This window comes from Anopheles cruzii, chromosome 3, assembly GCF_943734635.1.
Source record: "Anopheles cruzii chromosome 3, idAnoCruzAS_RS32_06, whole genome shotgun sequence".
Classification (NCBI taxonomy): Eukaryota; Metazoa; Arthropoda; class Insecta; order Diptera; family Culicidae; genus Anopheles; species Anopheles cruzii.
In genome coordinates this window covers 60,927,085-60,954,543 of record NC_069145.1, presented here as the reverse complement: position 1 = coordinate 60,954,543, position 27,459 = coordinate 60,927,085, and the positions used below count along the sequence as shown (strand labels likewise).

At 45.3% G+C, this 27,459-nt stretch overlaps 1 protein-coding gene across 1 annotated transcript in view; it reads right to left on the bottom strand.

Moving 5' to 3' along the window:
- The window catches only part of LOC128272535 (lachesin-like), a 51,836-nt gene extending 25,380 nt beyond the window's left edge, over positions 1-26,456 (bottom strand). The window contains 5 exon segments of the mRNA XM_053010360.1: positions 6,040-6,168; positions 6,396-6,554; positions 10,343-10,559; positions 13,138-13,244; positions 26,336-26,456. Of these exon segments, the coding sequence (XP_052866320.1) occupies positions 6,040-6,168; positions 6,396-6,554; positions 10,343-10,559; positions 13,138-13,244; positions 26,336-26,441 (718 nt within the window). The 5' untranslated portion in view covers positions 26,442-26,456.
- Positions 26,457-27,459: the final 1,003 nt, after the last annotated feature.

Sequence of the window (27,459 nt, the reverse complement as noted above, 5' to 3'; positions counted from 1 at the left end):
GCCGCGGAGTCCTTTTTGCGCCTCACGTGCTTCGCGGCGCTCATGTTAGAATCTACGCACGTAGCCGCCTTCGAACGGGGGTAAAAAAAGTTTGTTTCATCCTGCATCCGGTTTACCAAAGGCTTAAGTTCTCTGTCTCTCCCGAGACCCCCCCGAGGCTACCCGGGACTGACTGGGGCACGTCCGGAAAGGGCAAGAAAACCGAATTTTGTCCAAAAATCATTCCGATGGTGGGCTTTTGGGCTGGGACAAAACTTCTTTTTCGTCGGCGAACGCCCTTCCAGCTCATCGTGTTGTCTGGTACCGAGCAGAGCCCTAACTTGTGGTGCAATTCATTGCAGATCCGGACGCATCACGCATCCCTCGGTGGATCCAACTCTCCGGGTGGGCGGGCAGTCCTTTACTGGGAGCTCGTGTCGTGCCACAAAATTCGCCCTACCCGCTGAGCATCGGCCGACCCACCGGGAGGATCCACACAGTGTTGATTTTATGACTAGCATTAAAATTATTATGCGATTCGCTTTACGATTATGTCTACATCGTGGAAAAACATTTTCGTGGTCGGCGAGGGAGGTGATCGTGGGCAGCTAACAAATTTTACATTTGTTTTTGGCCTCCCGCCCCAAACGGCCGCCGCCGGGGGTGGCCCGCTTCATCCGGTGCCGCCATGCATCCCGTGGGATTTGTTTGGACGTATTCTGCGCTCTTCTCCGTTCTTTAACTTTGCTCCCCACTCGGGCCGTTGCATAACGACCCCCGACCGGCCGGGGGTTTTCGGTTGTTGAAAGTTGTTTCGACAACCCTCACCCCGGACAACCGGAAGTCGTCGGGAGCCGGCACGGGCGGTAACGGCTTGGTGCCACCGGGAAACAATGGCTAAAACATGTTCCATGGTCGTGAACCATTTTTCCGACAAATCACCGACCGATGCCGAGCAACATGCAACACCGGTACCAGGAAGGGGACCAGTTGGGTGCGCCCTCCTTGGGCCGCCAAAATGGAACAAATTATTGTAACGGCCATTATGTAAATTGGGGCTTAGACAGTTCGCGCTTATGACTTTCTGTCCGCCACTTAAGGATCTCCGTGGGCCGCCACCGCCCGTCCGGGATGGGCCGGGCGTTCGGATACTCAAGCACGGGCCGTGGCGAAAGAAGTGTAATTAGTTAAGCCGATTGCAAAAGATAGCGCAGTCATTTGGCGGTCCAGGGCTGTCGGAAATCACCGAAACACTTTGGGAGGCGGTCGGCCGACCACCAGCAAACATAATGTACAACATTGGCGTCGCCGGCCTGCTGCGCCATTTAGTGGCAAGTTTAGTGTGGCAAGAAATTGAAATGTCGGTCAAATGCCAGGCCAAGCAATCGGGGTTTACGCGTAATGAGTGCTGGCAGGTGGAAGCAGTAGAGGTTCGTCGCGACGCTGAGGTTGACACATTTGTGGGGGTTTTGTTTGCTTTTGGGCCACACGACAGTCTGCCGGACGGGACGATTACGCTGATGGTGATGGCAGTGTTAAAGTGTTAAGGGGTGTCAATTTTCTATGAATCGTTCGTTAACGGTCAGATTCGCTGTTACGAGTTTGATTACTGTTAAAGAGAGTTTAAATATTTATCTGAAAATTTGATTTGTGATTGAATTGTTTGTCGTTTACTTGAATACCGATTGTTTTAGTGAAGTTACGAACATTCAGTAACTTCGTTTCTATAATTCGATGCGCCAACTTTAAGATTCGTTTGTTAAATCAGCCTTTTTCAGTTAATGTTTTAAAGTGAATCATTAATAAGAAACATATTAAGTTTTTTAATAAAAAAATAGCCCATTCCGGTAAAATAAAGAACGTCTTGTGCACAATCTCTTTGCAATAATCAAACTAAATGAATTAAACATAATAAAATTTAAAGAAACATTTAATAGCTAGTGCGACAATTTATCACTATCAGTTATCAAAATTATCATTAGTAATTATATTCCAAAGACGTTCGAACTCAAGAAAAAGACTTAAACGCCTTTTTGTTACGTAAGTTCAGACAATAGTCTTAAACACATTTTTATGCTGTTTTTGGGAGGTCCACGAGACAGTTTTATTTTAAAGCTAATTTAAAGCAAATTTATTACAAAACTAGTGTTTTTTTATCACAATGCACTTTCAGCTCAAACAAAATGAATACAGAAATAATTTTGGAGAGTTTTTAGTAGAATAAATTTCAGCAGCTCTTTTACAAATATTGGGAAATTCTTGCTTTGTCAATGGAACCTGCAAGGTTTTTACTTTGTCCTTTTCTTCGTTTGAAATAAAAGCATAAGTACAAGAAGTCTTGTCAAAGTAGTTCGGAGGACTCCAACTAAAGTGAGCACCTGGTTGACATCATCAGCAGCACCATCAAATCAAAGCCAAAGCGCAGGCCATCCGTGGTCACCGACAAAGCAGTAACACTAATTGATGGTGCCGGTTTATTTCCTCATCATAATATGTCGAGGACTATCACCGAGCACCGGCAAGCTAAACGTCAGCCGTTGAGCACTCAACCGCCGGACGCCGGATGCGTTCAAAGTGGTTTGATAGACGAATGTTTGATGTTGCCATTTAGGCGGCAAAGATGGGCTTTTACGATGCGCTCCGGGAAACATATTTGTACAAGGTCCCACTTCGAGGTCCACCGAAGCTGAGCAATCTCTTGAGTTTCCCCGGAATCGCTTCTATAGAGAGAGGGAGAGTGCGAGGTCACGATCTTAGACGGATTCGGTCCCGGCACACTGGTGTCGGCCTTCGGGCTGCGCTGGGGCCCGGCAAATGATGATTGTCTTCATTAGCAATAATCGTTATCCCACCGGAAGAGGATATGCTGCATCATCAATTACCGGGAGCCCCGGGAAGGATGCTGGCAACGGCGCAGTCGGAATCTTTGGACACTCTCGACCCAGGTCCCAACCCCCGGCAGCCGACGGTGGGTAATTTTCGACACCATTTAACCGGTTGACCACCATCGATCGTACGGTGGTCAACCTCTAACGACAGGTATTGGTCCGTCGGCGACAATCGCACCGTGGAAAGGTGGCAGCCATCACGGCGAAAGGTACCAGACCCACGCCGATGCGGCGAACGATAGAAAAATGGCAATTTATGTGATTGCAACATGGTTCCGCATGGGGCTCAGGATTTTCGGCTGCCTCGGTCCCCAATCAAATGTTGCCTTAAATTGTGTAATTTAGATTATTAAGCCACCGATGGAGCCGCACTGATAAGCTACCGTGCGGCGCTCGTCCGAAGTCGGTCGGTGTGCCAGCATTTGCTGGAGCAGCGAGCCGTTTCCGGTCCACTCGTTTGTCGGATTGTGTGCCGAGCAGGGGGAGAAAAGCAGGACGACAACCCCGCCCCAGGAAACCCCGAACCAGCTCGACGGGTTCGCTCTGACATGGGCGGCACGTACACATAATCGGAAGTGTCGAGTCGAGAAGTCTCGGCAGGCCTCGGTAGACTCCGCGCACGGCTGACGCCCGGGTCCAGACTCCCATCCACTGGATCCTGCTCCCGTTTGGTCCGTTTTCCCTCGCTCCCTGTCCGCGCCGGAGAGAGGAACGGAACGGCAACGGCAGTACAGTTGATTTTCCCTCAAATATTTATTTTTATTATTTCGTTCACACCTTCCGAATCATGCGGTGGCTGGCGGGTGGCGGGTGGCCGGGGCTATTGGGCCCCAATTCGATTGCGTCGTTCCCACCACCAATCAGCTGGTATCGGGCACGGTCGGGAGCATCTCTCCTTTGAGCCGTCTCGTGATACCCTCACCCGAGAGTCCTGATTTTCGGTGCGAACCGAAGGACGGGTTTGCTTCCGGCCAAAGGAATTCATGTTCCGGAACCGTCTTAACGGTTGATCCGGGTTTTTTTTTCTGTGGGGTGGTTGAGTGTTGAAGTCCCTTTTCCCTGCCAGAGGCAACGGGGGCGCCAGTGTATCGGAGCGTCGAAGCGTCGACGATTGGGGAGGGTTTGTATGGATACAGTTGCGAGATGAAGTGTTATGTTGTAGGCGGATCAATGCGGTACCAGCCCGCACTCGGTCTCCCGGAGCTCGGAGCTCCCGGCTCCGACTGCAGACATGTGGTGTAACGCTAAGCTTGTCTGGCAGGTGTGTGTTCCCTGTTTGAGGCTTTTCGGGGCGAAAGAAACTCTGAGAAGCGCCTAAAGCGGTATCCGGAACAGGATGCCCGCGTCTTCAAGAAGTGTAGCTTTAATTTTTCATCCTACATCGTGTAACGCGCGCGTATCTGTGGCGGACAACCCTCGCTCTCGTAGCACTGCCCGCAGGAAGAAACCTTGTGTCGGGGAAGATATCGTAATTCAGACCCCTGCCGGGACGTTCGTGCATTCCTTCGGTGCCCACTTTTTGGCATCATTTGCCGTTACCATTCCCGCAGCAGTCAATCGTCCAATTCGCCACGACCGTGGCGCTCTCCTGCACCGGGATCGATCCGTTGGCACGGGCATCCGCCAAATCGATGCGAACGAGGGTGTCCTTTCGCGCGACACCCAACGGCAATGATTCCCATTTTTCTTCCATTTCCGTTCGGTAGATTTAAATTTTTCGCTTCCGAATTACGTTTGCCCCGCTTTTCTTTCGTGCGCTCGCGAAGATTTAAAGCGAAGAACCCCGAGCCCCGAGCCCGGAGATCAATGGGAACTTTAATTCCAAACCGTTACACCGCTTTCCCCGGGAACCGAGGAATTGAGGGCTTTGAATCTGTTCGATTTTTTACGATTTTCGTAAGAAATACGCCGTGCGTGTCGTCGCGAGAAATGAATGCACTCGATCAGACATGTTGGTTGATTGATTAAACCCCATCGACTGGAGGAGTCAGCGTCGAGCATGACAGCAGTTTCGCGTGCGTTAAGAAGCAGGTTCTTTCTGTCAGCCTAGTTTCGCGTTAAAGTTAGACTAAACATGAAACATGCAAATGCCAATGCTCCAGATTGTGCCATGAAAATACTCCGCCATGGCGCGCTCTTTAGACATTCTGTTAAGAATTACTTGCTTAAACATAATACTTTGAAACGATAAAAAAATAACTGAATTTTATATAAACCAACTTTGTTTTCCAAGACTTTCGATCGTCACAAATACCTCTTTTAATGGCTTACCTGCTGACATCGCTCAGTTATTGAAGAATTCAAGTTTTCAAGGGTTTGGGTATTCAATCGTACGAACAAACTTTAGTGATGCTGACCGATTTGGAGTGGAAATTTATCTTAGAATTAAGCATTAATAGCCTTATTGGATTTTATATGCATAGCGATAGAAATTAGCATGGCGCATTAACCCATTAAACAACCTTCGATTGGAAAAAATTCTCGTCGGTATTGACTTAAATCCGTCTCGAATCTTTTGTCCTAACTAAGCATCGAACACTCAGTGGTGGAAGCGCACCAAACCAATTGAAAACATATCTACATAAATTCGAACCAATTTCCATCATGCCACGAAGAGTAGCATAGCAAAAAAAGCCCTTCGTCAATGTTACCGATTACCATTACCGTTGGTGCCGATTGTGGGCAAAATAAAATTCAAATTAATTTCCGTGGAATCACCTTCCCGCTGTTCGCGGGTGAGTGTCCGGAGTGGTCAGTCGCGGTGTCCTAACAATGTGGCTGACACCTCGGAAAACGGTCGGTGTAAGTAGCATCGGTGGATCGCCCGTTACCACCGGAGGACGAATGGACGATTAGTGTTTTTAATTTCCATACTTTGCCAGCGGATTACGGAATGGCCATCGCGTCGGAATGGAATTATTTTCCACGTGTTTGTTTCTTGTACGGGACGCCACGGGAAATGGCCCATTCGCTGGCGCTGGTCCTCCGGCGTTTCAGCAACAGGACGTACGTACGAGTGTAATTTAATGGTAAATGTAAATTGGCTTTAATTTAAGCAGTTACACCACAACATCCGTGGGACGACATCGAGAGCCCCAACGAGGATCTCCCACCTGGGGCGAAAGTGGGTCGAAGAAAGCTAAATGGTGTGCGGCGCACACGGCGTACTTACAGTCCACGCTGACTTTAATTCGCTTCGACACCGTCGGAGGCACCCCGTTCGATGCAATGCAAAGGTATGCGCCCATGTCCAGGCGGGAGATTTTCGTAATTTCGATGGAATTGCCGTCCCACTCGAGGACTGGTGGGCCACGGGCGGGTGGTGCGGTTGCGGTCGGTTCGATCCCCGCGGGGTGGTGTCCGATGTGGTGTGGATGGCGATGGGAAAATGGAAAGAAATTTATTAATGCAGCGCACTGTCACCGCAAGGGGCCCTTCGTCCGTCGTCGGGGCTCGGCACCTAGAAGTGCCCCCGGGCCTTGATTGTGGAATTCAACAGGATCCTGTGGTTTCCCGCCCGATACTTACCGTTTAACGATCTATTAATGGCTATTTTAGAATTGTCGTCCCGTTTCCACTTCACCGTGGGCGTCGGGCTGCCCGTGGCGCGGCATTTCAGCGTCACGTTGGAGCCCTCGCGCACGATGACGTCGCTCGAGCTCAGCGAGTCGTCGATGTTTGGTGGCACTGAAAGTTTAACAGAAAAAAAATGCATTTTATTTTAGTCAGCATATTGTGTGGAGCATAAGCATAAGGACATGAAACTGGTTCCTTCCATTGTTCCGATACGAAAAGTTATCACTCGACAACATCAGCAATTCCTGACAGTATACTAATAAATCAGAAAGTTAGTCCTACCAAGCAAGCTTTAATATCTTAATGATATTATGGGCCAAAAAACGGAAGACAGATTAGGGGACGGGAGATTCGATTACCTTGATGTGACCGATCATGCGACTTCTAGCTATTTACTAAAATAAAGGGAATCGCAACTTGGATAGCGTTTAGAGTCGAACAGTGTAGATAAAATCTGAAGCGTATTGAAGGCTATTGACAAGAACTTTTGTGACAGCATTTTGGAGAATTGCAGAACAAATACTACATTTGTTCGCAAAACGATAAATTGTTTGCAAAACGATAAATTCCCAAAGGCTAAAGATTGATGAGTAAAGGAAAAAGCCTCTTTCGCATTTAGCTATAAATATAGAAAAAGCCAATTAATAATCTACTGACATTGTTTTTACGGAATTGGTCCTAGATATTTGCGGGGCCGGGACCTTCTTGATTGAACATGATTTGACATTGCACCTTTTAACATTCAGGAACATTTTTTTACAGGCACTACCATGAACAAAGCGATCAAGCAATGCTTGCATATTAAGACAATCAGACGGAGCAACTTAAGCTCGTTCAGATAAAGTAAATGCTTCTCAGAAGGAAGCCGAATAGTTGGATCATTGACGAACAGCAAAAACAAAAGCAGATCCAAATTGCTTCCTTGGGGAACGCCGGAGACATTTGAGAATAAAGAGGACATGGTTTGATTAACCCTAACAGTTATGAGCAATGGACTCAAATTGATCAGCTGATGTGTAACTCTGTCAAATGCTGCCTTTGATTTTGATAGTAATTGTCATCAAACTACAGCTTAAGCTTTAAAAGCGTTTAATTCAAAGTCGTTTAACACGGTTTAACACATTCTTTACAGTAAACCAATAAATAAATCAACAATGCCGGTCGGTAAAACGAATAAAATTACTTTGCGGTAACAAAATTTCATACTCTTGCAGTCGTTCGAATGTTTCAAAAATAGAGAAGCATTTTTGCGTTGAACTCTTTCAGCGTTCTGCGTTCATTAATGATGAAGATTAAACTTACTAACAATGCGTGGCCTTAAGGCTAAAGACACCAGCAGTCAGGAGTTTTTCTCGGCAGATGTGAAACATAACGTTGCATGGAATAAGAAATTACTTGTGTGATCTCCAAGAACTACACCCTTTCGCAGCGGCATCCGGTACGTCATCCGCGTTATCATTGCGTTTGAAACGAAACAACAACTGAGACAGAGGAACTTTTCCCCCACCGGTTCCTCATCACCCGACTCATCGCCCGATGAGGTGCAACAATTGGGAAAAGTTTCGCACAATAGAAAATTCGCCCACACAATAAACCATCGTCTCGTGGGCGTGAAACGTGTGTCAAAACTTGCGCAAGATGAATTGTGTGATGAATTTTTGAGCAGCGCACTGTGCGGATGTGGGACATTGTGCATTCTTTGGCACTTCGTTTTGTGTCCCGTCCTAAGCGGTAAGGATTATCGATTCTCGCGTCCCAAAAGCCGCCCGGTCGGGGAGTTGCCACCAGAAAAGCGACCTCCCGGCTCCCGGAAGGATGTTTTCACTCTTCACCTTGGCCACCTTGGGGCGGTGAGGTATATTTTCTTCCTCCTTAATTCCCCGACACTTTTTTGTGGCTGGTGGCCACCAACCGCCCAACATTCGACGGAGAACCCAACCTTGTTTGCTTCGGCTTCACGCCTCGAGGGGAAGGAAAATAAATAAATGTTTATTTTGAAATTGTTTTCATTTCCTTTCGGGCACACGGGAGGGCAGAAATCCCTGGCCGTGGGCCGTGTTTGCCAATGGCGGGCTGCCTGCCGGGGCAGGCCGTTGTTGCCAACGTAAAAGTATTCGCGTTCTTTTCATCCCTATTCCGGGCCGCTGGCGGGCCCGGAGGTGGAGGATGTTTTCCTAGCATCTGCTCCCGAACCGGGAGCACCGGGAGGCACCGTCTTGAGAGCGCCACCGGGTCTCTAGTTAGCCGTCTAGGACCGGGTGCGCCACCGGCTTCCGCAACGGATGACGCTGGCTGATGATCCTAATGTGATTTGAATTTAAATTGATTTTCCGTTCTTCATTACGCCTATCGTTTTTCATCGGCGGAAGTGACAAAAGTGCAAAATCGAATCACCGTGTTGCCTTTTTTGCTTGCGCTGCCAACCGATCGGTGCACTCGATTCCGGTTGGGTATGCCGGGCCTGCAGTAGTGTCCCGGTGAGCCAACAAGGAAATCATGAGACGCAAGGCGCAAAACAATGCGAAGACAGGCCGGAATGCTGCATCGAGCGTCGTTTGTTCACGGCTTCCGGGCTACAATATGAACAACAAGCCGTGACTTCGTCCAATACGAAAGATCTGGAGCCCTGGGCCGAAGGTAATGGTGGCGTTTCGATGCAGCGCTATGCAAATTCGGGTTGCGGGCTCCATTTTTCATCCCACCCGATTCGATTGCAGCGCACCGGTAGACGTGCGCAAAACTGCTGTTCACTTCATCCAGGACCTGGACTGCTGTTGCCTCCCGCCAGCACCGGGATTATGTTTTCAATTAATCTCCGATAAATCGTTTGGTAATACCAGATTTTGCTCTCACAGTTGATTTATATTAGGAACCTCGGGGGCCGGGTTGTCGATTGAGCATCGGCAATGTTTTCTTTCGATAATGGCGCACGCTGTACGTGCTGCTGTTTGGTTTTGGCTGCAGTGTGGCTGTTGTTGAAATGATTTCAAAATATGTGATCAAAGCGCTGCAAAGCACTTGAAAGGATCCATGTAATGCAGGTGCCGGATTTTTGGGCTTATTAAACTTTTTAAATATAAAATATAACCTGTTTGAAACATGTTTAATTGTAAAATTATTGTTTTGCATAGCCACTTGGATTTTATATTCTTTAGGGGTTTTCTTTAAGGGTTAAAGGTAAGGGTTTAAGGATTAGTTCTTTGTAATAATCTTTAAATAAACTTGCCTTGAACAGTCTCTTTTTGAGAGTTGGCTCAAAATACAATGTTCTTGAACATAAACGAATAATCGAACGATTTGTTCACTAAAGTGAAGTCAAATGATGCGACTCGGGAAACTACCATGACTTAAAATCAGATTCCCATTTGAGTGTCGCGAAAATAACATAATCTAAATCGACAAATACCACCGAAAGTAGTGGGTCGGCGTGAAAACAATGTCGTTGTCGCAAGCTCGCAGATAAAGAAGGGTAAGTTAATTATCCCAGACTCAGCTTCTCGCTGTAGCTTCCCATCTTTACACGAAAAAGACAATTCATTCCGGGCTTAAGGAGAAAAATTTAATTTTCCATTTTCTCGCACGTTCGCTACAAGGCGTTCGCAGCGCCAGCCTGGCAGCCTGAAACTGAATACTGCGTCTCCAGCAGCAGCAGCAGTAGCAAGAATCGCATTATTTAATCCTCTTCATCCGGGGTATCGATTTGCACCTGGGCGTTACCTAAATGGCTTTCGCCGAGCGGCAAACGTGATTATCGGGCAATTTGTGATCGGCAAAAAATGGCCCAAGAAATCGTGCAGGCGGATTCGGAAAGCAATTAGGTGCCGGCGTGTCTCGGCTAGGTATCGACGGAAAATCGTACGGTTCGGTTGTTTTTTTTGGGGCTGGGCTACTGAACTTACCGACCACATGCAGATAGCCGAACTGCGTCTTCGCTGTCACGGTGTTGATTTGGCACATGTAGCGTCCCTTGTCCTCCTCCTGGACGTTTGATATGTGTAGGAACCAGGTCTTGTGCTTGTCATGCTTGTCGTGCGTGACACTGATGCGAGGATTCCGTGTAATTACATGATTATGTACAGTGAGGATTGCGGACTGCTCGAAGTGCATCCACGCTACCTGCAAGTGTAGTGAGTAGAATGGAAGTGTATCAGTAGACGAATTGTGAAACTCATTTAAGTAACTTAAGCAATATACCCATTTTATTAAACATGTAACAAATATGAGGAGGTGTTTAATGTGTGAAAGAAAATGTAGTTGGTTGGTTGATACAAAAGGTTAATTTTCTTTCTTTCGTTTTCTTTATCCGGCATCAAACCAATGTCTGACTCTAAGATAAAGTTGACAAAATGACACAAGCAAAAATTATGTTGACCTACCAGTTTGGTATAACTTTCATTAAAATGTTTCTTTTTTTCATATTTATAACCACTTCATGGTGCCTAGTAGATTATCTAGCTCCGTTTTGTTCAACGATATAAAAAAGACAACTTCTCGACGAAGTAAAATAAATTATTCCTAACGATTTCGTTTTCGTATAAGGTGTTTTTTTTTAATCTTAAAAGAACGGACCGGGCCGTATTTATTTCGTAAATGGTGTTCTAATTACGTAAAATGCAGTCATATTGCAACCGAAGCAATGAGAAGGGCTATCAATTTGTCATTATTACATGGTTCAATCAAGATTAAACATTAAAAACAAATAATTAGATCATATGAAGTGTTATCCATTGACAGTGAATCGACAGCATCAGGTGTGGACCTTTGTCCATTTTATTGCTTTATTGGACAGGAGTCCCAGGAGTGCCGGAGGACTACTTATCCAGTCACTTCCCTGTTGATGAATCCCACATTGGGATCCAGTAAAGGTCAAAATGATGAAGGGCAATTCACAAACCGAACCCAGTTTCCTCCGAGCCACGGGAAATGACCTCGTTACATGGCCCTTGGAGCCTTACACTGCCTTCATCTCGTTCGTTGAGACCACCTTCACCGCAATCGAAGGCGTTCATCATCGCAGTTCGTGAAGAGCTCCAGGGAAATCCAATTCCTGCCAGCTCAACTCATTCATGCTACTCACATAATGCGATTAATCTAAACCATAATTCGAATGTCTTCTGTCTCCCGTTTCTTTATTTGAGGACACTTTTGCTCACGGCATAGATGTTTGCAGCCCTCGGCGTAGCGCGAGTGTTTGAGGAGCAGCTGGGGATTTCTTTCTGCCTCGAGTAGTCCCACTTCATGCATATGGAGGCAGTAGGGTTCCAGTTATTTCGGAAGGTGCTGCGGGTGATGCGGGTGAAACAACAGACTCCCGGATACGTGGAGTAAAGATGCCGCCCAGGATCACGCGTTCCCGTCGGTGAACCGTATAATTTACTTTCACCTTGATTTTCGGCCCCCCGAGACCCGTAGTATGAACTGGCCGGGATTGCGCCAAGAGTCTCGAAGAATTCCCGTCAGCGAGGCGTGCACGCTTCTTGCCACGGGATCAAACGGGCAGTGATGGGAGCGTCCCTGGGATGCCGGAAGCACGGCCGTCGCTTCATCAGAGGAAGCATAACGAACACACAGCACTTACGAGGAAGAATTTATTTTCCCTTTTCTCGGGAAATTCTCTTCCATCGATCGAATGATCTCGACGAGGGTGAAGCCTCCGGAGCGCTCGAAGGATATGTGAAATTTTTATGTTTACTCTGGCAGTGAAATCCACGTGTTGGGGGGGAATACTTTTGTTTTCGGCCCCCGACGGTAGTAGGTTGATCAGTTGGGTAAACATTTACCGAGCGAAGGTTGTTCCGTCAGTTGGAGGGCATATATGCTGCTTATGCTTAAAGGCGGAACTGTATGAATGAAACGTTAGTTGCGGTGGTTTTGATTTCATACGCCATTACGATGGAGCTTGTTTAAAGTCAGGCGACTTGGAGCCAAAAAATGTGGCACGATTCCCGTCTGGGTGTCTTTTGCTTCTTCGCCTTTCTTTTCTGGAGCACTTTCCGATTTATCCGAAAGACGGGAGAAAATTCAATCGCTTCCAAGCATCACGTTCGCAGCAAGAATCGTTGGCCTTCGACCTACCGTCGTCGGTGGGGAATGATAATGTTGGGGAATGATTTGACGACCGCTTTTATGCTCGTCTGCAGTACTGCAGGCGGATATCCTTTCGGGGCATGGCCCCAGCAGAAGACGGAAACCGTCGGCCGGTAGAATGCAAATAAACGTGAATTTTTATTAAGAAAATTTTCATGATTGCGTGCGCTGCGAAGATACACGTATCAGGGATACACGCCCAACGGCAGCGTGCGGCGTGCGTGGCGATTCCGGAACGTAGCATAAACGCCGCTCGCAGGGCACGATTAGGGACGATATCTTTTTATTAAAAGATAACAATTTTAATAAAACCGGATTTGTACACGTTTCGTGCGACTGATTGGAGGTTGATGGACGATGCGTGGTTTGTGTTGTGAATTGTTTGCCGGTTTTTATTTGCAACGGCGTCGCGTTTTATCTGCGTTTTTAAGAGACGTGGCACCAGACCACGTGCACGCCATTAGATGCCCTGGAAGATGGTCGGAGACATTCGTACTCGCTGTGGTGTTGGCACAATTGGCTCCACTTAAATGGCATCATTAACGCCAATGGTGATTGTTATGGGACGTAAACGTATGTTTAATTTCGGCTTTCGCACGGTACTTACTTTATAGGATCCTAGGTTTTTGACGGAACAAGCCAGTTTGACGTTCCGTCCTGCAGGCACTGTAACATTTTCTATAACATCTGTAAATTCTGGCTCCTCGACGACAACTGTGGATGGGAAAGGAAAGGTGGTATTAGTTTCCTTTCGAAAAGCTTGGCAAACTTCAATAAAACTCTTCAAATTAATATTAATTCATCTATCTGACGAGTGGTATTTCGTCTTTAGATTGTTAAAAGTCTGATTCCTTCTTGGGACTATGCCTTCTTTGATGGCTTGTCGAGTAATATAATGTTTTGCGGGCAGTGCATAACAAAATAAATGCTTCCTTTGATGGCTTATGAGATCGAAAATAGAAAATATCTACCCAAAGAATGAATTAGGCAAACGAAACAATGTTTATTTCAGCCAAACAAAAGATTTTATAAAATGCCAGGAAAAATATAGATGATAGTCAATCAAGATTCTCTTAATCTTCTCTTTATTCTCTTATTCTCTTAAAACCTTAGATTAAGAGTACGATCAAGTGCCTTTTTTAAGATTCATTGATTGGCATGAAATATTTTAACCATACATACTTAGAACAACCCAAAAAAGGTTGGTTTTTGTATTGCATTCCGTTTCACTCAGACAATATTGCCAACAAGCATGGTTTTGTCAAGCGGTTTTGTATTACCAGATTGAGCAGATTGTTTGGTTAACCTGAGATCTTCGTTTCGCTACTCGAAATTTCAGAAGGGCCATCATTTTACCAATTGTTGGCTGATTAGCTTACCCAGTCCTAGGATGAAATCTTGCCCAATAAGACGTTTTCTTGCGTGACCGGTTTTTTCTTTTATCACGTTTGGGTAAAATTTCGAGTTCGAGCCCAGAAAGGTTCCGTTATCAACAATTCATCTTTGCCCAGATTAAGAGAGGTTTCAAAGTAGGCTGACAGTAAACTACCATTCTTGTTTTTAGAATTGGCCAACGGTGGTTCCGAAATTCAGATGATATGTACAGAAGGGAAATACCTTCTGATTGAAGTTTTTGTTGAATATTTTTGGCGAATAGAAGAGAATTTGTAGTTCAATATACGATTGGTGATTCTTCCGCTCATTTCTTACGCTCATCCGCTTCAACGCTATTAACACTGCCTTTATTTTCTCAACTCTTATTTAGCTGAACCCTTTATTCAAAAAGTTATGCAGTATCCATGTTACTCTTACTTTATTGGTAAAATATTAATGGTTGCTGATGGTCTGGCAAAAGGGGTACAATTTTTGTGGTTAAATGGTAACTCATTTTCATGGTTGACTATGCTGACTCATTCATATAAAATTCGATAGTTCGAAAATGGCGCTTCAAATCTGCATGGAAAAATCATCCTTTTACACCGAATATGCATCGGCGACAACAATGTACGGTTACTTGACTATTTTCACAACCAGCGACACGGAAAGCTGCTGTCCTCTTCATTTTCATCTTCACTCCATAATTGCTTCGAGCAGCATGTTGAGCAGCATTATCGGGCGAGAAGAATCAATATTTCTTCCAGTAATCCAAAAAAAGACGCTCCGTTCGTCGCAAACAATTCATTTTACTTTACCACATCGCGCTCCCCAACCACGCGCCGTCCTCTTTAACGTTTTCCCCGCTCAAGCGTCGGTACTAGGCACGAACTCTTCGATGAACCGTCGAAGAAGTTTTGTGCACGTTTTTTCTTTACTCATCTGGTGAGTTGAACCGATGCCAACATCTCGATCGGGACGGGTTTGAGAGGGTCGTTTTGTCTTCTGTCGCCGGTAAATTTGCGCGCCCGCCGTCGTCGTCTTGGTCTTCGTGGAGAAACCGCATTGGTCCGAAGATAAATGGCAACAATGGTTATCAATTTCTCGAACCGAAGGCAGCCACCTCCTTGCTGGCTGGCGCCACGGAGGCGCAAGAGTTCGAAGGTGCGTTCGCTGGATGCGCCCGGGCGGAGTTTCTCGCCGATGCTGTCGCCGATGTTGGTGCGATACTGTTTTGGGGCGTTGTGTCGAGGGCCACGCCGCTCAACAGGGCCCGATGGACAGGGTGTGAAACTTGCTTCCCGTCCGTTGGCTTTGGCGTCCCAACGCCAGCGAGTCAGAAGTTTAAAAGTGCTGATGCCAGCCGCGCGATAGTGGCAAAACACTGTGTCCCCGAGTGTGGCACCGGAGCAGACACCGGAATTGAAAGCTCCCGAAAAAACCACGCCACGTTTGTTGCGAAACTACTTCGCGCAATGATCGTTGTGGGCCCCGGCAAAAAAACGCCCAATGTCTGACAGCGATAGTGCGAAAAGTCATTCTTCCTAGTTCGGCAAGGGCGACAAACGGTGACAACTTCCGGCGGGCGAAAAGTCGCCCAAAATTTGCGGCGAAGAGAAACGGCCGATCGAGAGCAAAGTTAAAACATGTACAAATAAATATTCGGCCAAAGTTCGCGAACGAGTGTGAAGGTCGAAGGTGGCAGCGTTTGTCACACGCCACCGGAAGTGAGCTGATGGCTCTGCATTGGGCGTTTTCTTAGGGTTTTTCTTTGCGAGTAGTAGACAGCATCGCCAGCAAAATCGATAGACGAAAGCAGCTGCTGCCGGAGTTTTTGGGGAACATCTTGGGCATCTTAAAACCCGACCGAAGCACTCGTTAGTATTCAATCTGCGACTTGACGATACTTTGCTGGCCGTCCTTCATGTTTTGTTTCATGGATAGTTTTGGTAAGGACTCCCACAAGACCTCCTTCCTGGTGCCTGTACATAGGCGTCTTACACTTTTCGTACGAACCGTTCTGCTGCAATGGGCATCCCGAATAAATGAGTAACATCGGGGTTGGCTCAGAAATTAAATTGACATAAATTGGCTGCCGTTGGCGAGGCCAAGATCTTGACCGGCAGATTGCGATCTACGACGGGATTGCGAGACGAGCACGACGGCGTCCTACGCATCACGTCCTGAGCACGACTCAGCCAACATTTCCTCGATGGGTTGATTGGGTCCGCGATACGTTCCTCGCCGTATATTCGGAGTAGCGTTTTTTGCTGCCTCATAAAGTCGTGTTTGGCAGTTACGAAGCCGCAATGTCATGAGTGATAGGCAGGGACGGTTTCTAGTTCGCCAACGGATGCGGAACGGTTCTTGATGATGGCGAAAACTTCGTCGGTGCTGCGGACTGCTGAAAGGATACACAGCGCAATCGAACGATACGCCCTAGATGTCGGTGCCGATCACCGCGAGCCTCGTAGATGTCGAGAGCTTGCCGTTGGTTGGGATTTTCGTTGCTTGCTTTCTTGCAAGATGTTTCCCAAAGACCGTTTGCTAGAAGACGTCCTTGGAACACGTTGACTTCAGAGGGTGGCAGTGCACTGGAATGCCGTACGGTGTTACGTGTGGGCCAGGTGCCTGGCCCACGACACGCCAACTGCCACACATACGAAACTACACCGGGGGTCGAAATTAAATTAACGGTGTTTTATCGCTTTCGTCAATTGATTGTTGTTGATAAACTAGACTTTTGGGTGATTTTAAATGAAATTTCTCGAAACGGGGCAGCGTTCCGCCGACTGACATCCGCGGGAAGAATGTCGATGAGAGTTCAACTCGTTTGGCTGTTATTCGGCGAATTCGGAAACCCGAAGAAAAGTTGCGCCGGCGAAAGTCGACTGCGAATGAATACCAATGAATGCTATCCAAATACGAGTGATTACGTGCTCTCTTCATTACGAGGGTTATTATAAGAGGGGACATCGTCATCACGGTCCACGCGCTGTGATGCTAGGAGTTACACATCTTGAAAGGCACTCGATAACTTTTGATTTGGAATTTTTTTTTTTGCAATCGGTTTGCTGTTTTTGCGTTTCGCTGTAACAGAGACTGTGGCAGAATTACTTACACTGAACTGAGATCAGGAAGTAGTCCTGTCTGTTTTGTAGAACCAATACCAAAGTACCCCGCAGGAATGGAGCAGCTCAAGTAGCAAGAAGAGATGAATTTCCAAAAGCAATAAGGTTCGACAAAAGTTACTGATTACAGTGCATCGGGTTAGAAAGGTATGGCAACAGCCAAACGAATTCGCTCTCCATTCGCACACATTCTTTCGAGAACGTAGTTGAGAGTGATCCTAATGCATTGCATTGCATGCAGTTTTTATCTTCTACTCACGCTTTCTACTCGAAATTAAGAAAATAAATTAATAAATGGAAATTTTTATTATGGAAAAATAATGTCTTCATCATGATCATCACAAAAATTGGCAGAAAATGTAGGAGAAACACTAGTTTTGTTTAAGTCGTCTTGGACCTGGGCTTCAGTCACCAAGTCACCTCGTTGGTGTTTTGAATCTCTTGGGCAAAGTCTTTTATTCGTCAAGCTTGTGCTATATTAAAATTTATCATTTACATTACTCATTGACTACAGGAAATAATACTTGGTTATGAGATTCAAAGTGTTACAGTTCTGTTTATACAGGTTGGTGAATTGCTTAGAATCCTTGATAATTACGATTCAATATGTGTGCTGTTCCAAAACCTCTTGGTTGTTTATTAATCGAAACGGCCCGAAACGGCGGGGTATGCGTATTTTGAGGAATTAAGTATTGAACGATTCTTATAGCTTTTATTCTTCGTGTAAAAATTGCATGCTTTGGTTTGTTATTAAGTTATTCATTTTAATTTAATTTAACGATTTAACAGTGTCGTCTTCGTTGTGGCTCGTCCGCAGATCATCCGTCTCAGTTTACCGATTAATCGATTTTTATACATAGTCGTGCAGTTCGAACCCTGACAATTGGATGAACTTCAGTGCAAAACTTTAACTTGGACATTAATACGGTTTGCTCATTCCAATAATAATACATAAATTAATAAACATTTCTTCGGTACACGGAATAATTACTTTAACCCAACCCGGCAAAATAACCCAAGAAGCAATTTTTGGCCTTAAGTTTTACAAAAAAATTTCTGAACCCATTGATGATTCTGGCCTCGTGCGTTGCCCGTGGGAGAGTTATGCATTCCAACGAGCTCATTAATGGAGCTCATTTCCACCGTTTCCCGCCGGATCGCGCCGTACTTTACTTACCGTGGGTACGCCAAACTTTGGCCACGGCAAAAGAAAGCGAAACGGTAAGCGAGAAGCAAAAGAAGAAGCAAACGCGGGCTCACACCACGCGAGAAGGTGTTCGATAATTATAAACGGAAGTCCTATTTCTATTCATCACCGGAAGTGACGTTGACGGACTAATTAACCAATTAAATCTTAATTACGTAAAACCGATAATCACGTCAGCGACGTCGCGGGTCACGATGAAAAACGGTCACCGGGAAAAGGTTGCGCGAAAGAAAAGAGATGCTCCCGCGGGCCTCCATTTCCCCTTCGTACGGCGTTTTTCCTAAAGATGGAAAACTCCCGCGGCACGCGCGGGAGTTTGTTACACAGAAATCAGAAAGGAAATCCAACGCGGAAGGCGTAACCTGGCTGCCTTCTCTGTGTGACGCTTCTTACGTCACAAAAGTGATGTGACTCGTGATTCGAACCGACAGCGACGAGGGACGTTGGGCTCACGCTACTCTGCCGCCCGTGCCGCAAAGGCTTAGCGGATTGGCACGCCCCGGCGCTGGTGGCAGAACGGAAGCCAATCTGTGCGGATGGCTCGGAAGCTAAAATGGTCTAATTGAATGCGCATAAAAGGCAGGCTCGAATCCGCCCGCCTAAGCCGACCGTCTTGGGAGGGAAAGGACTCCACCTTTCCGCTGGCTTGGAAGGGGACCACCGCATTAAGATAAATGGTTTCCTGTTTCCGCTGCCGAAACGATAAACAGGGAGATTAGGTGAGGCTCATTTGAAGGCTTCGGTTTGGTCGTTGAGATAACTTTTTGCGTGTTGACAAGAGTGCCGACGGTTTTCCGGGGCCGGATCCCGAAGCTTATTATTAGTGTGTTGGAATAGCATCGGTCCGTTTTCCGTTTTTGATAAGCGTGGGAATTTCTTGTCACTTGGCTGAGGTGCCTGTTGAGCTTTTCGTTGAGCGGGTGGTGTCAAAAAAGGATCATTAAGGAGAAACCAATATTAGCCGACGGATGAAATGTGAAAGTGATTTACTGACGGGCTGTGGGTTTTTGCTAGAGTCTCGACCGGCCTGTCGATTATTCATATTTTTATCACATTATGTTTATCCCATTAACATCATTCGACAGATAACCATTATTATAGGATTGTTTTACAAATTTGTAGCCTACGTGAACTATTAATCACGTCACTTTTGCTCAATTGTCTAACGTGTTAATGCAATTAAATCGTTATCGTTATCAGTTTCCAAAAACCTACTTCTCATTCAGGATACATTCAGGATCGGAGGTTAACTGATGCGATGGATGACGAATATGAAACGTTGTATTCGATCGGCCTGATTTTGCCTAAGTTAAACCACTCGGTATTTCTGAAAAAATACGGAAAAGAGGGACCCTAATTCAACTTAAAACATCAACTCAAAACGACAAAAAGTGAAAGTAAATTTAGTGCTTAAAACGTGGTTGAGGAACGTTACACACCAACATTAGGTTTCGAATATGTTTGCTTCGTGCTAGGTACGGGCCAAATCAATAATTAGCACAAATATTGAACAGCAACGCCTTTAATTATGGTAAGTCGATTCACTCGTTGAAAATTATTAGCACTACACACGAACGCAATATGCCTGCAACTTCCCGGCAGCGTAGCGGCTAGAAAACACAACAAATCCATCCTCGGCCATCAATTTATTACTGCTCTATCATCGTTTGTGCGCGCTCCCGCTGACGTTCCATTTGATTAAACTAACCCCATGGACGGAAGGGGACTGCAGCGCACACGGAAGCGAGTTTCCCGGACCTCACCAGACACCGGGAGCCACCGTGGAAAAGCGTGTTGCTCCTTTGTTGACGCTGGGGATTCAAATTTCTTGTCGGTTCGGGCAGTGGCCGTGCGCCGAGTGATGCCATTCGAAATCAATTACCGTATCCTCCCAGCCACCACCGGGAAGCTCGCACGTCCCTGGCATGCCTGCCCAAAGACAACACAAAATGACCTCCCGTGGTGATGATGTCTGCAAAACACTCAACCGACATTGACACTCTTCCACCCAGCGGTCCGCCCTCCCTACGCTACATGATCCGATGTTCACACACACGGGCGACAAAGTTCATATGTGCAACGTTCATTTACTGGCAGGCCCCGGCCAGCAGGCTCTCGCTGGCTCCGGTTGACTTGCCGCTCGGCCCCGTTGCCATTTGCTATTTGAACTTTTGCATCTCCTGGCTACGCGGTGGCCGGTCGCGGACAGACAGAGAGAGAGAGAGAGTGGGAGAGACAATTTACGGTCGGCAAATTAAAAGCTACTCCTGTGAATGGTTTTAATCATTTAATACCCCCGGGCTGTAAAATTTAATATTTCATTAAACAACCATTGGACCGCCATCGCCGGTGCCGCCGTTTGTGACGAGCAGATTGTAAACGGACGCGCGCGACTTTGGGTGGGTTTGGGTACTGGCCTTTTTCCGGCGATTTTCCGACGCACGACGCGGTGCACTCAAACGATGCCCACCAACCTAACCGGGTGCATGTGCAACGCCACGAGATGAATGGCACTTTTTATGTCGCCACCCCGTTGGCGACCGGGTGGCGAGCAAAATGATAATTGTCCCTGTGGCTGTGGCTTGCGTTTGGCGGGATTCTCGATTTGTTCAAACAAATTCGTGCACTTTGTAAACGTCCTCTGTCAAACCGGTCAAACGCGGACACGCTTGTTAATGCCTTTATTGTGCGTGTGTGTGTTTGATGTAGGACTTCTTCGAACAGCGTCCGTTTGTTCGATTGATTTCTATGATAAGATTATGTTCCACCGAATGAAGCCGTTGAGCGCTGCACCAGGGGATCGTCGGTTGAAATGAGTGAATATAATAATATAATGTTCAAATAAGTGATCATTAACATGCAAGTTGTATGTTATCTGAAGTAGTTATATTTAAAAAAAATTAATCCACTGTTCAGCTGAATAGCAATCTTTTAGTATGTCTCCGCTGGTCTGCATCCCGACTGATTGACCCGAGAGATTGAGTTTTAAGCGATAGTTGCCCCATTTGATTTTGAAAAATATGTTTGAACCTTTAATCTTGTAACTTTTGCCGTTTAGTTAGGGAAAGCCGCCCTGTGGCTTGTACAAAGTGTACTAAAATAAAAGTAAAGTAAAGTAAAATGAAATAGTGAAGCTATGGATACAACAGAGATGGGAACAAACAGTATTCCAAAAGTTTCTACTCATGAGACGCTAGACGTTAGTTATAGTCAAGAAAATATATAAATTCTCCAATCCTTAACAACATTTATAACACCATTAAAGAAAATATCTCATTTTCAGTCTCATCCTCTATCAGTTTGCTGTATTGTTCCTTTCGCGTTACAATGGTCGACAGCTGATGACAATAAAATATTCTACTCTTAGCCTTTCCATACAGAACAATTGCTAAAACCACCAAAATGTAAAGGATATAAAAGGAATTTTCAAAAGATTTTCCATCATTTCTAACCAATTTCATCATATGAATGTCGCAAGGATGTTGTAATCTCGATCATTTCTTTTGATTGGACATTTCGAAAGCAATCGCAAAATAGGATGAAATTGCCTAATCGAAACAACTATTTGCCTTTTCTAACGCTTCATTTTTGCTTAAATGCCCGTTTTCCGGCTGTGCACGGTGCAAGCGAGCATCATATTTCCCATCAGTTACATAATTAATTGTTAGCAATACAACACAACCCGCTGAGTGTGGCAAGCACCTGGTTTATCGATCTTCTGGCTGGAAAATGGGTCCATGTGTGTGTGTGTGTGTGTGTGTAATGGGTACTTGAAATGTTTGCGGATGAAGAATATTCCCGACGATAGAGTATCTCAGCTGTAGCTCCGTCGAAACAATAGGGCGGTAGGGACAACGATATAACACCCGAGATAAGCATAATTGGATCATCCGTTTTCTGAGACTGAACTTTCCACGTGCCGTGCTTGCCGGGAAGCCGTGGATTTTAATATGCTTTATTCATAACTTTGATTATCTATTATCACATCGCATAAATCTCTAATGAGTTTTCACAATTCACGAAAACGCCAGTGAATGAGTTGAATTAAATTCTCACTTTGGGCCTGGCCTGGCTCCTTTGACAACGTCTGGCACTGTCGCAAGCCGTTTCAATCGTTTCGACCGTTTTGGGGGTTTATGGTTCGACGCAGAAGGCATGCAACGGAGTCCCGCGCTTATGCCACGAACGGCATGCTTCCGGAGCGTATTGTTCGTTCGCCCGTCGGCACTAGACCCGTGGGTGAGGTCGTGGATCGTGTCGCCTAATTGCTGAACCACCAGCCCCAACCGTTGTTGATTGTGACACGTGATATGGCACCATAATTTTCAAACACTTGGCGTGTTGAATTTGCGCCACAGACCCGGGTTGCAGTAGGAAGCGAAACAAAACACTGTCGGAGCGGAGTGTCAAACGATAATGGTGGCATAAATTTAAATCTAAAATGAAAAATGCGTCACTATTCTAAAAAATGACGTAATGGCAGTAAGTAGCTATCCTTATGTGTACGGTAATGCGAAAAGCGGAATACATAAGAACTGCCTTGATGATTAGTTTACTTGGCATCGTATTGCCGAACGTCCTTTTCTTTATTAAAACAGTTTGCTTTATCGCTGATAAGTGTTAAATTCAGATTGAAATTCCAGATTTGTCAAACAGAAAAAGACTTTTTGTTATAGTTTAAGCTTCAACATCCTCTGGAATTCTGCTACCAATGAAAGTTGCTGGTGTTTTTATCATTCTTTCTGGTATGAAGCCACTCAAATTGGTCTACTTAAGTTGCCTTTTTGCACTGGTTGTATCTTGTCAGCACTTTCACTAGGATTCTAAGTTCCCGGGGATCCTCAGAATCTAAGCTCCCGACGAGTCTCAGTATCCAGAACGTTCTTCTATGGCTATTTGCATATGCTAAAAATGTTAAATTATTTGCTTATGCGGTATAGAATTTTGTGTAGTTATGTGGTGTAAGAAGTTTTTCAAACTTGGCTGGTTTTAAATTACTTTTCGACTAAGCTATCGTTTAAGATAAATAAGGGCAACTTTAATCGAAATGTGGACGCAGAATTAGATGAGTCTTTTATCACTTCCAGCCCATTGCACCTTTCTGTGCGATGGAATGTCTTCGAAATCTTTGTAAAAATGTGATGACCATAAAGCGACGGATGTTGGAATGCGATGGAAAGTACCGAACCCCTTTGGCGATGCAAACGTTCCCATTTGTCGTCTAATGTTTCACGTTGCTGCAGAAAGATGCAGATTCACAAGAATGGGGGGTGATTAAAACACCCCTTTCTAGGTACCCCTGGCTGACCCGTAATGGGGCTTTAACCACAAGAATGTGGTTGATTGAATCATCGCATCATCGGCCGCTGGGTTCTCGAATGTAAAGATCTGCCGAACGTAAGTAGGAACGGTCGAAACAGTACTGTGCACGGTGCAGCCGTATCATTTTACGCCATGGCCGTAGGACGACGACTTCCGAACGCAAAGTGCACATTTCGGGAAAATCAGCACCACCCGCTAGTTGGCCATGGTTTTCGAGGTCGGTTAACGGGGGCTTACCATGTTTCGCAACACTAACCGCCGGTGCGGGGATCGGTTTTTGCATCACTGTGAGGAAAAGCCACATGTCGGTGTGTCGTATTTATGTAAAACATGACCACAGCATCACAGCGCCTGGGTGGCATGGCGAGGACCGAGACGCGTACGTGCCCTTTTCCGTCACGGTGTCGGCGGTCGGTTGTCCTGCGCTGGTTCTAGCGCCATCGTTCGGGAAAGACCATCACGAGGCCAACATCGATTGACTGGCAACGTCGTAGTAGTGCGCCGGCAAGTGTTGCGTTCGGCGGTGTGCTCCCTTTGATCGGGAGCATTACGACATAGCATTAGTGGGCGAAGCCGGGGTTTTTGCTCCGCAACATCAAGGCCCCTCGGAGTATGGGTACAATTTTATATGTTGTGTTCGTGCCTTTTCCCGAGCAAGTTTTTTCATGCCAACGCATCCCGAAGTCGTTACGCTCAGCTGATGGCGCACCGAAGATGATTGCTTGGCCGTGATGATATTGCTTCACGAAGAGGACCATATTGTGACCCCCTTCAAGTGCAGACACAAGTTCAGCTTCCCCAGGCGGCAGCCGTTGGAATCCCCAGGCGCTCCTCTAGCGGCGTAGTTCCATTGACCAGCACATCTGATTACTATCTATTGTGACAAGCTCGCTAGTGGACGAATGTAAGTGGAATGACTAGAGCGTTGCCAGAGGGCCCTTGTTTGGGTTGGGCCTGATCGATAACCAGGGTTTTCATGGAAGATACAACTTTTTCGCTAGACTCTCCGAAGAAGCTGGCCAGTGAGAACAATATTGGGATTCAAGGTTAAGATGCTACGCATGCAATATCTTTAACTCTCTTCCCATTCCTGGCTTTAATCTATCAGATCAATAGATATTATATGCTATTCAACGAAATGTTGAAGACACGATTAACATAACATGTGTTTAAGTAAGATAATACTCATTGGCGAATCGAAACATACACTGGAACTATGTGGGCAGGTTCTTTATAACGGCTTTTCAGAGAATTGTGACTATTAAATTACATTTTGATTTGATCTTTTTCAAGGACACATCGGTTTGCAATCATATGTGAAATTAGGCGGCACCAACAGAGCTTATTAAATGTATATTCAGCTCCTTTTAATTGTTTTATTGTGCATTTTGTGTTTTGCTGGATATCAGTGTTAATCATTTATACGAGGGCTGATCAATAATTTTCGCGACATTTGAATTTTCTCGGGCTACGTATATCCGATTTTCGACTTTTTTGTGAAGTTAGGTTACTACACAAGTCAGTAACTTATGGTGAAAAGTTCGGCCATTTTGAGTAATCAGTCAATTTTTGACAGCTGTTTTGCTTGGACCTGTTTTGGCTCATCGTCGATTTTTGTCTCTTCCAAAAAATGGATGGCAAAGAATCTCGAAATCCGAAAATCGGATAGACGTAGCCCGAGAAAATTCAAATGTCGCGAAAATTATTGATCACACCTCGTAAGTTATAATAATTTCTTATACGTCTTGATGTTGAAAATATGAAATTAAGAATAAGAAACGATCTGCGAAGAGACTAAAAAGACCCTTTAGTCTGTTTTATTTTTAGTTTTTTAGTTTTTCATCTTGTAAGATGATCGAAACCTTATATAAATTATCGAAGAACATGAAATAGCCATAAATATGAGTAGAGATCGTAAAACTAACTAGACAAAGTGAAGTAAACACAGTACACAGGACAAAAGTAAAGTAGCAATGTAAAAAATAATCATAGGATATGAGAATGAAGATTCTTTTTTTATCGTATAAAATTTGACGGGTTGCCGAACACAAGAATGTAAAGATAGACGAGTAATATACATACATGTATTATGTAATATGTATTTAAAACGAACCTTTGTCTGTTGGTAAAAATAGATTAATTGTAAATCATTCGATGCAAACAATGTAATGCTGGCAGGTCTGGCCCTTTTCCCGAAGTGACACTTGCAATTTAATTGTAAAAATGATAAACAACATTTATAAGAAAGTTTGTTAATAACAAGTTTGTAAGAAGCTCATAAGAATCGCGAAGCGATGTCGGTGTACTTCATTAGAGTGATTTGAATCACTGTGAAACATTGGTCTAAATGAGCATCGCAATTCCATGCTCATTCCGGAAGCATAATTATGTGGCAATTATCATACTGCCGATAATTACATACTCGCTACCGAGGAAGGTGTGCAAATTAATGTAGATTCAAAACGACTTCGTAAAGGTGCTCCAAATATCGACTAAACATCGGCTGGCGGATGGTGTCTTCAAGTGACAGCATATACTAACCAGAGCCCAACCAGACCGATGTTTGTATGAATACACAATTAGATTGCCATCCCTCACCCAGCATCGTGCTAGAAGGCCGAGATTCGACTGGCGTCGTTCGGTTCCGGGGTTGAATGAAACTCTTGATGGCTCCCGTTCCCCCGTTGCATAATTACAATTTTCAGCGCTTCCGGTTGCCCGGGGGCGTCTCGCGGGAGCCGAAATTACATGGCGGCATGTGCGCCACTTACCGTTGACTGCAGGTGCGATCCCTGTTTTGCTGGTAGTGTTTGAAGAGACCCCCGACGCCGCTAGAAGCATGAAGAAGAGGGCCTCGAGTGTTGGTAGGCCGCTCATCAGCTGTTCAGTGGCAGTGCCCTTCTCATAGCACGAGGTTATCGATCGCACTCCGGACCGGCTGTTCCGGTACGCTGTCGCTAAAACTGATTTCGTGTGCTTTTTTGCACACCAATTTGCCGCTGCCACTTATGTGCCCCTCCTTTTTCTGGCCAGGTGCTGCCGCTGCCGCCCGGTCTCAGTTCGTCGAGGGGAGCCCACAACTGGCAAAGCTCGACCGGCACACGACCACCTCACGACACGACACGTAAGTGGGGGAAGCCCTCGGCACTGACCTTCGCGGGAGTCACTTTAAATTCACTTTTTGAGGGAATTAAACTTTGACTTTACGAAAACTGCGCACTGGGAGCTGTGGAGTGTAGCAGCAAGCAGATATACCGGGAGTTACAACTTTGTGCTGGTCAGGCTTTATTTTTGACATTGTAGTGTTTTATGTTCAGCGAATTCTCATTACGTGACCATAATGAAACTGAGGAATGTGACCGGAACTTGATTTTATTCAACCAACATTTCAGGAACGTCAGTTCAATTGTTGGAAATATCGAAAGGAGTGACATTTTGTACATCGCAATATTCTTCCAACCGTATTGAATTCAACAAAATTGGTTCAGAAACAGCCGAATAGATGATTTGCGAAGGACTTAAGAGAATTAATTATGGTAATAAACGCTCGAAACAAATTAAATTAGAAATAAATTAGAACAATTGATTCAATTTTCTATTCTGAGCCGTTACTTTGAATTATTCATTTTTTAACGCTCAATAAATAATATAATAATTGCTTTCGATGTACATTCTGCAAAGAAGAAGTACAACATTTTCGAAAGTAAGGTTTTTATTTTTAAGTTCGGTTTAATGACGTCCACAATGTTGGCTTTCTAAATTGGAAACTGTTGTGCTGAGTTCTGCATATAATATTAATGCTTAGCCACATCAATCCATCAAATCGTTCGCAAATAAAAGGAACTAAATTAATCGAATTTAAATTAGCACAATTTTGACAGTGACCCATCGGTCT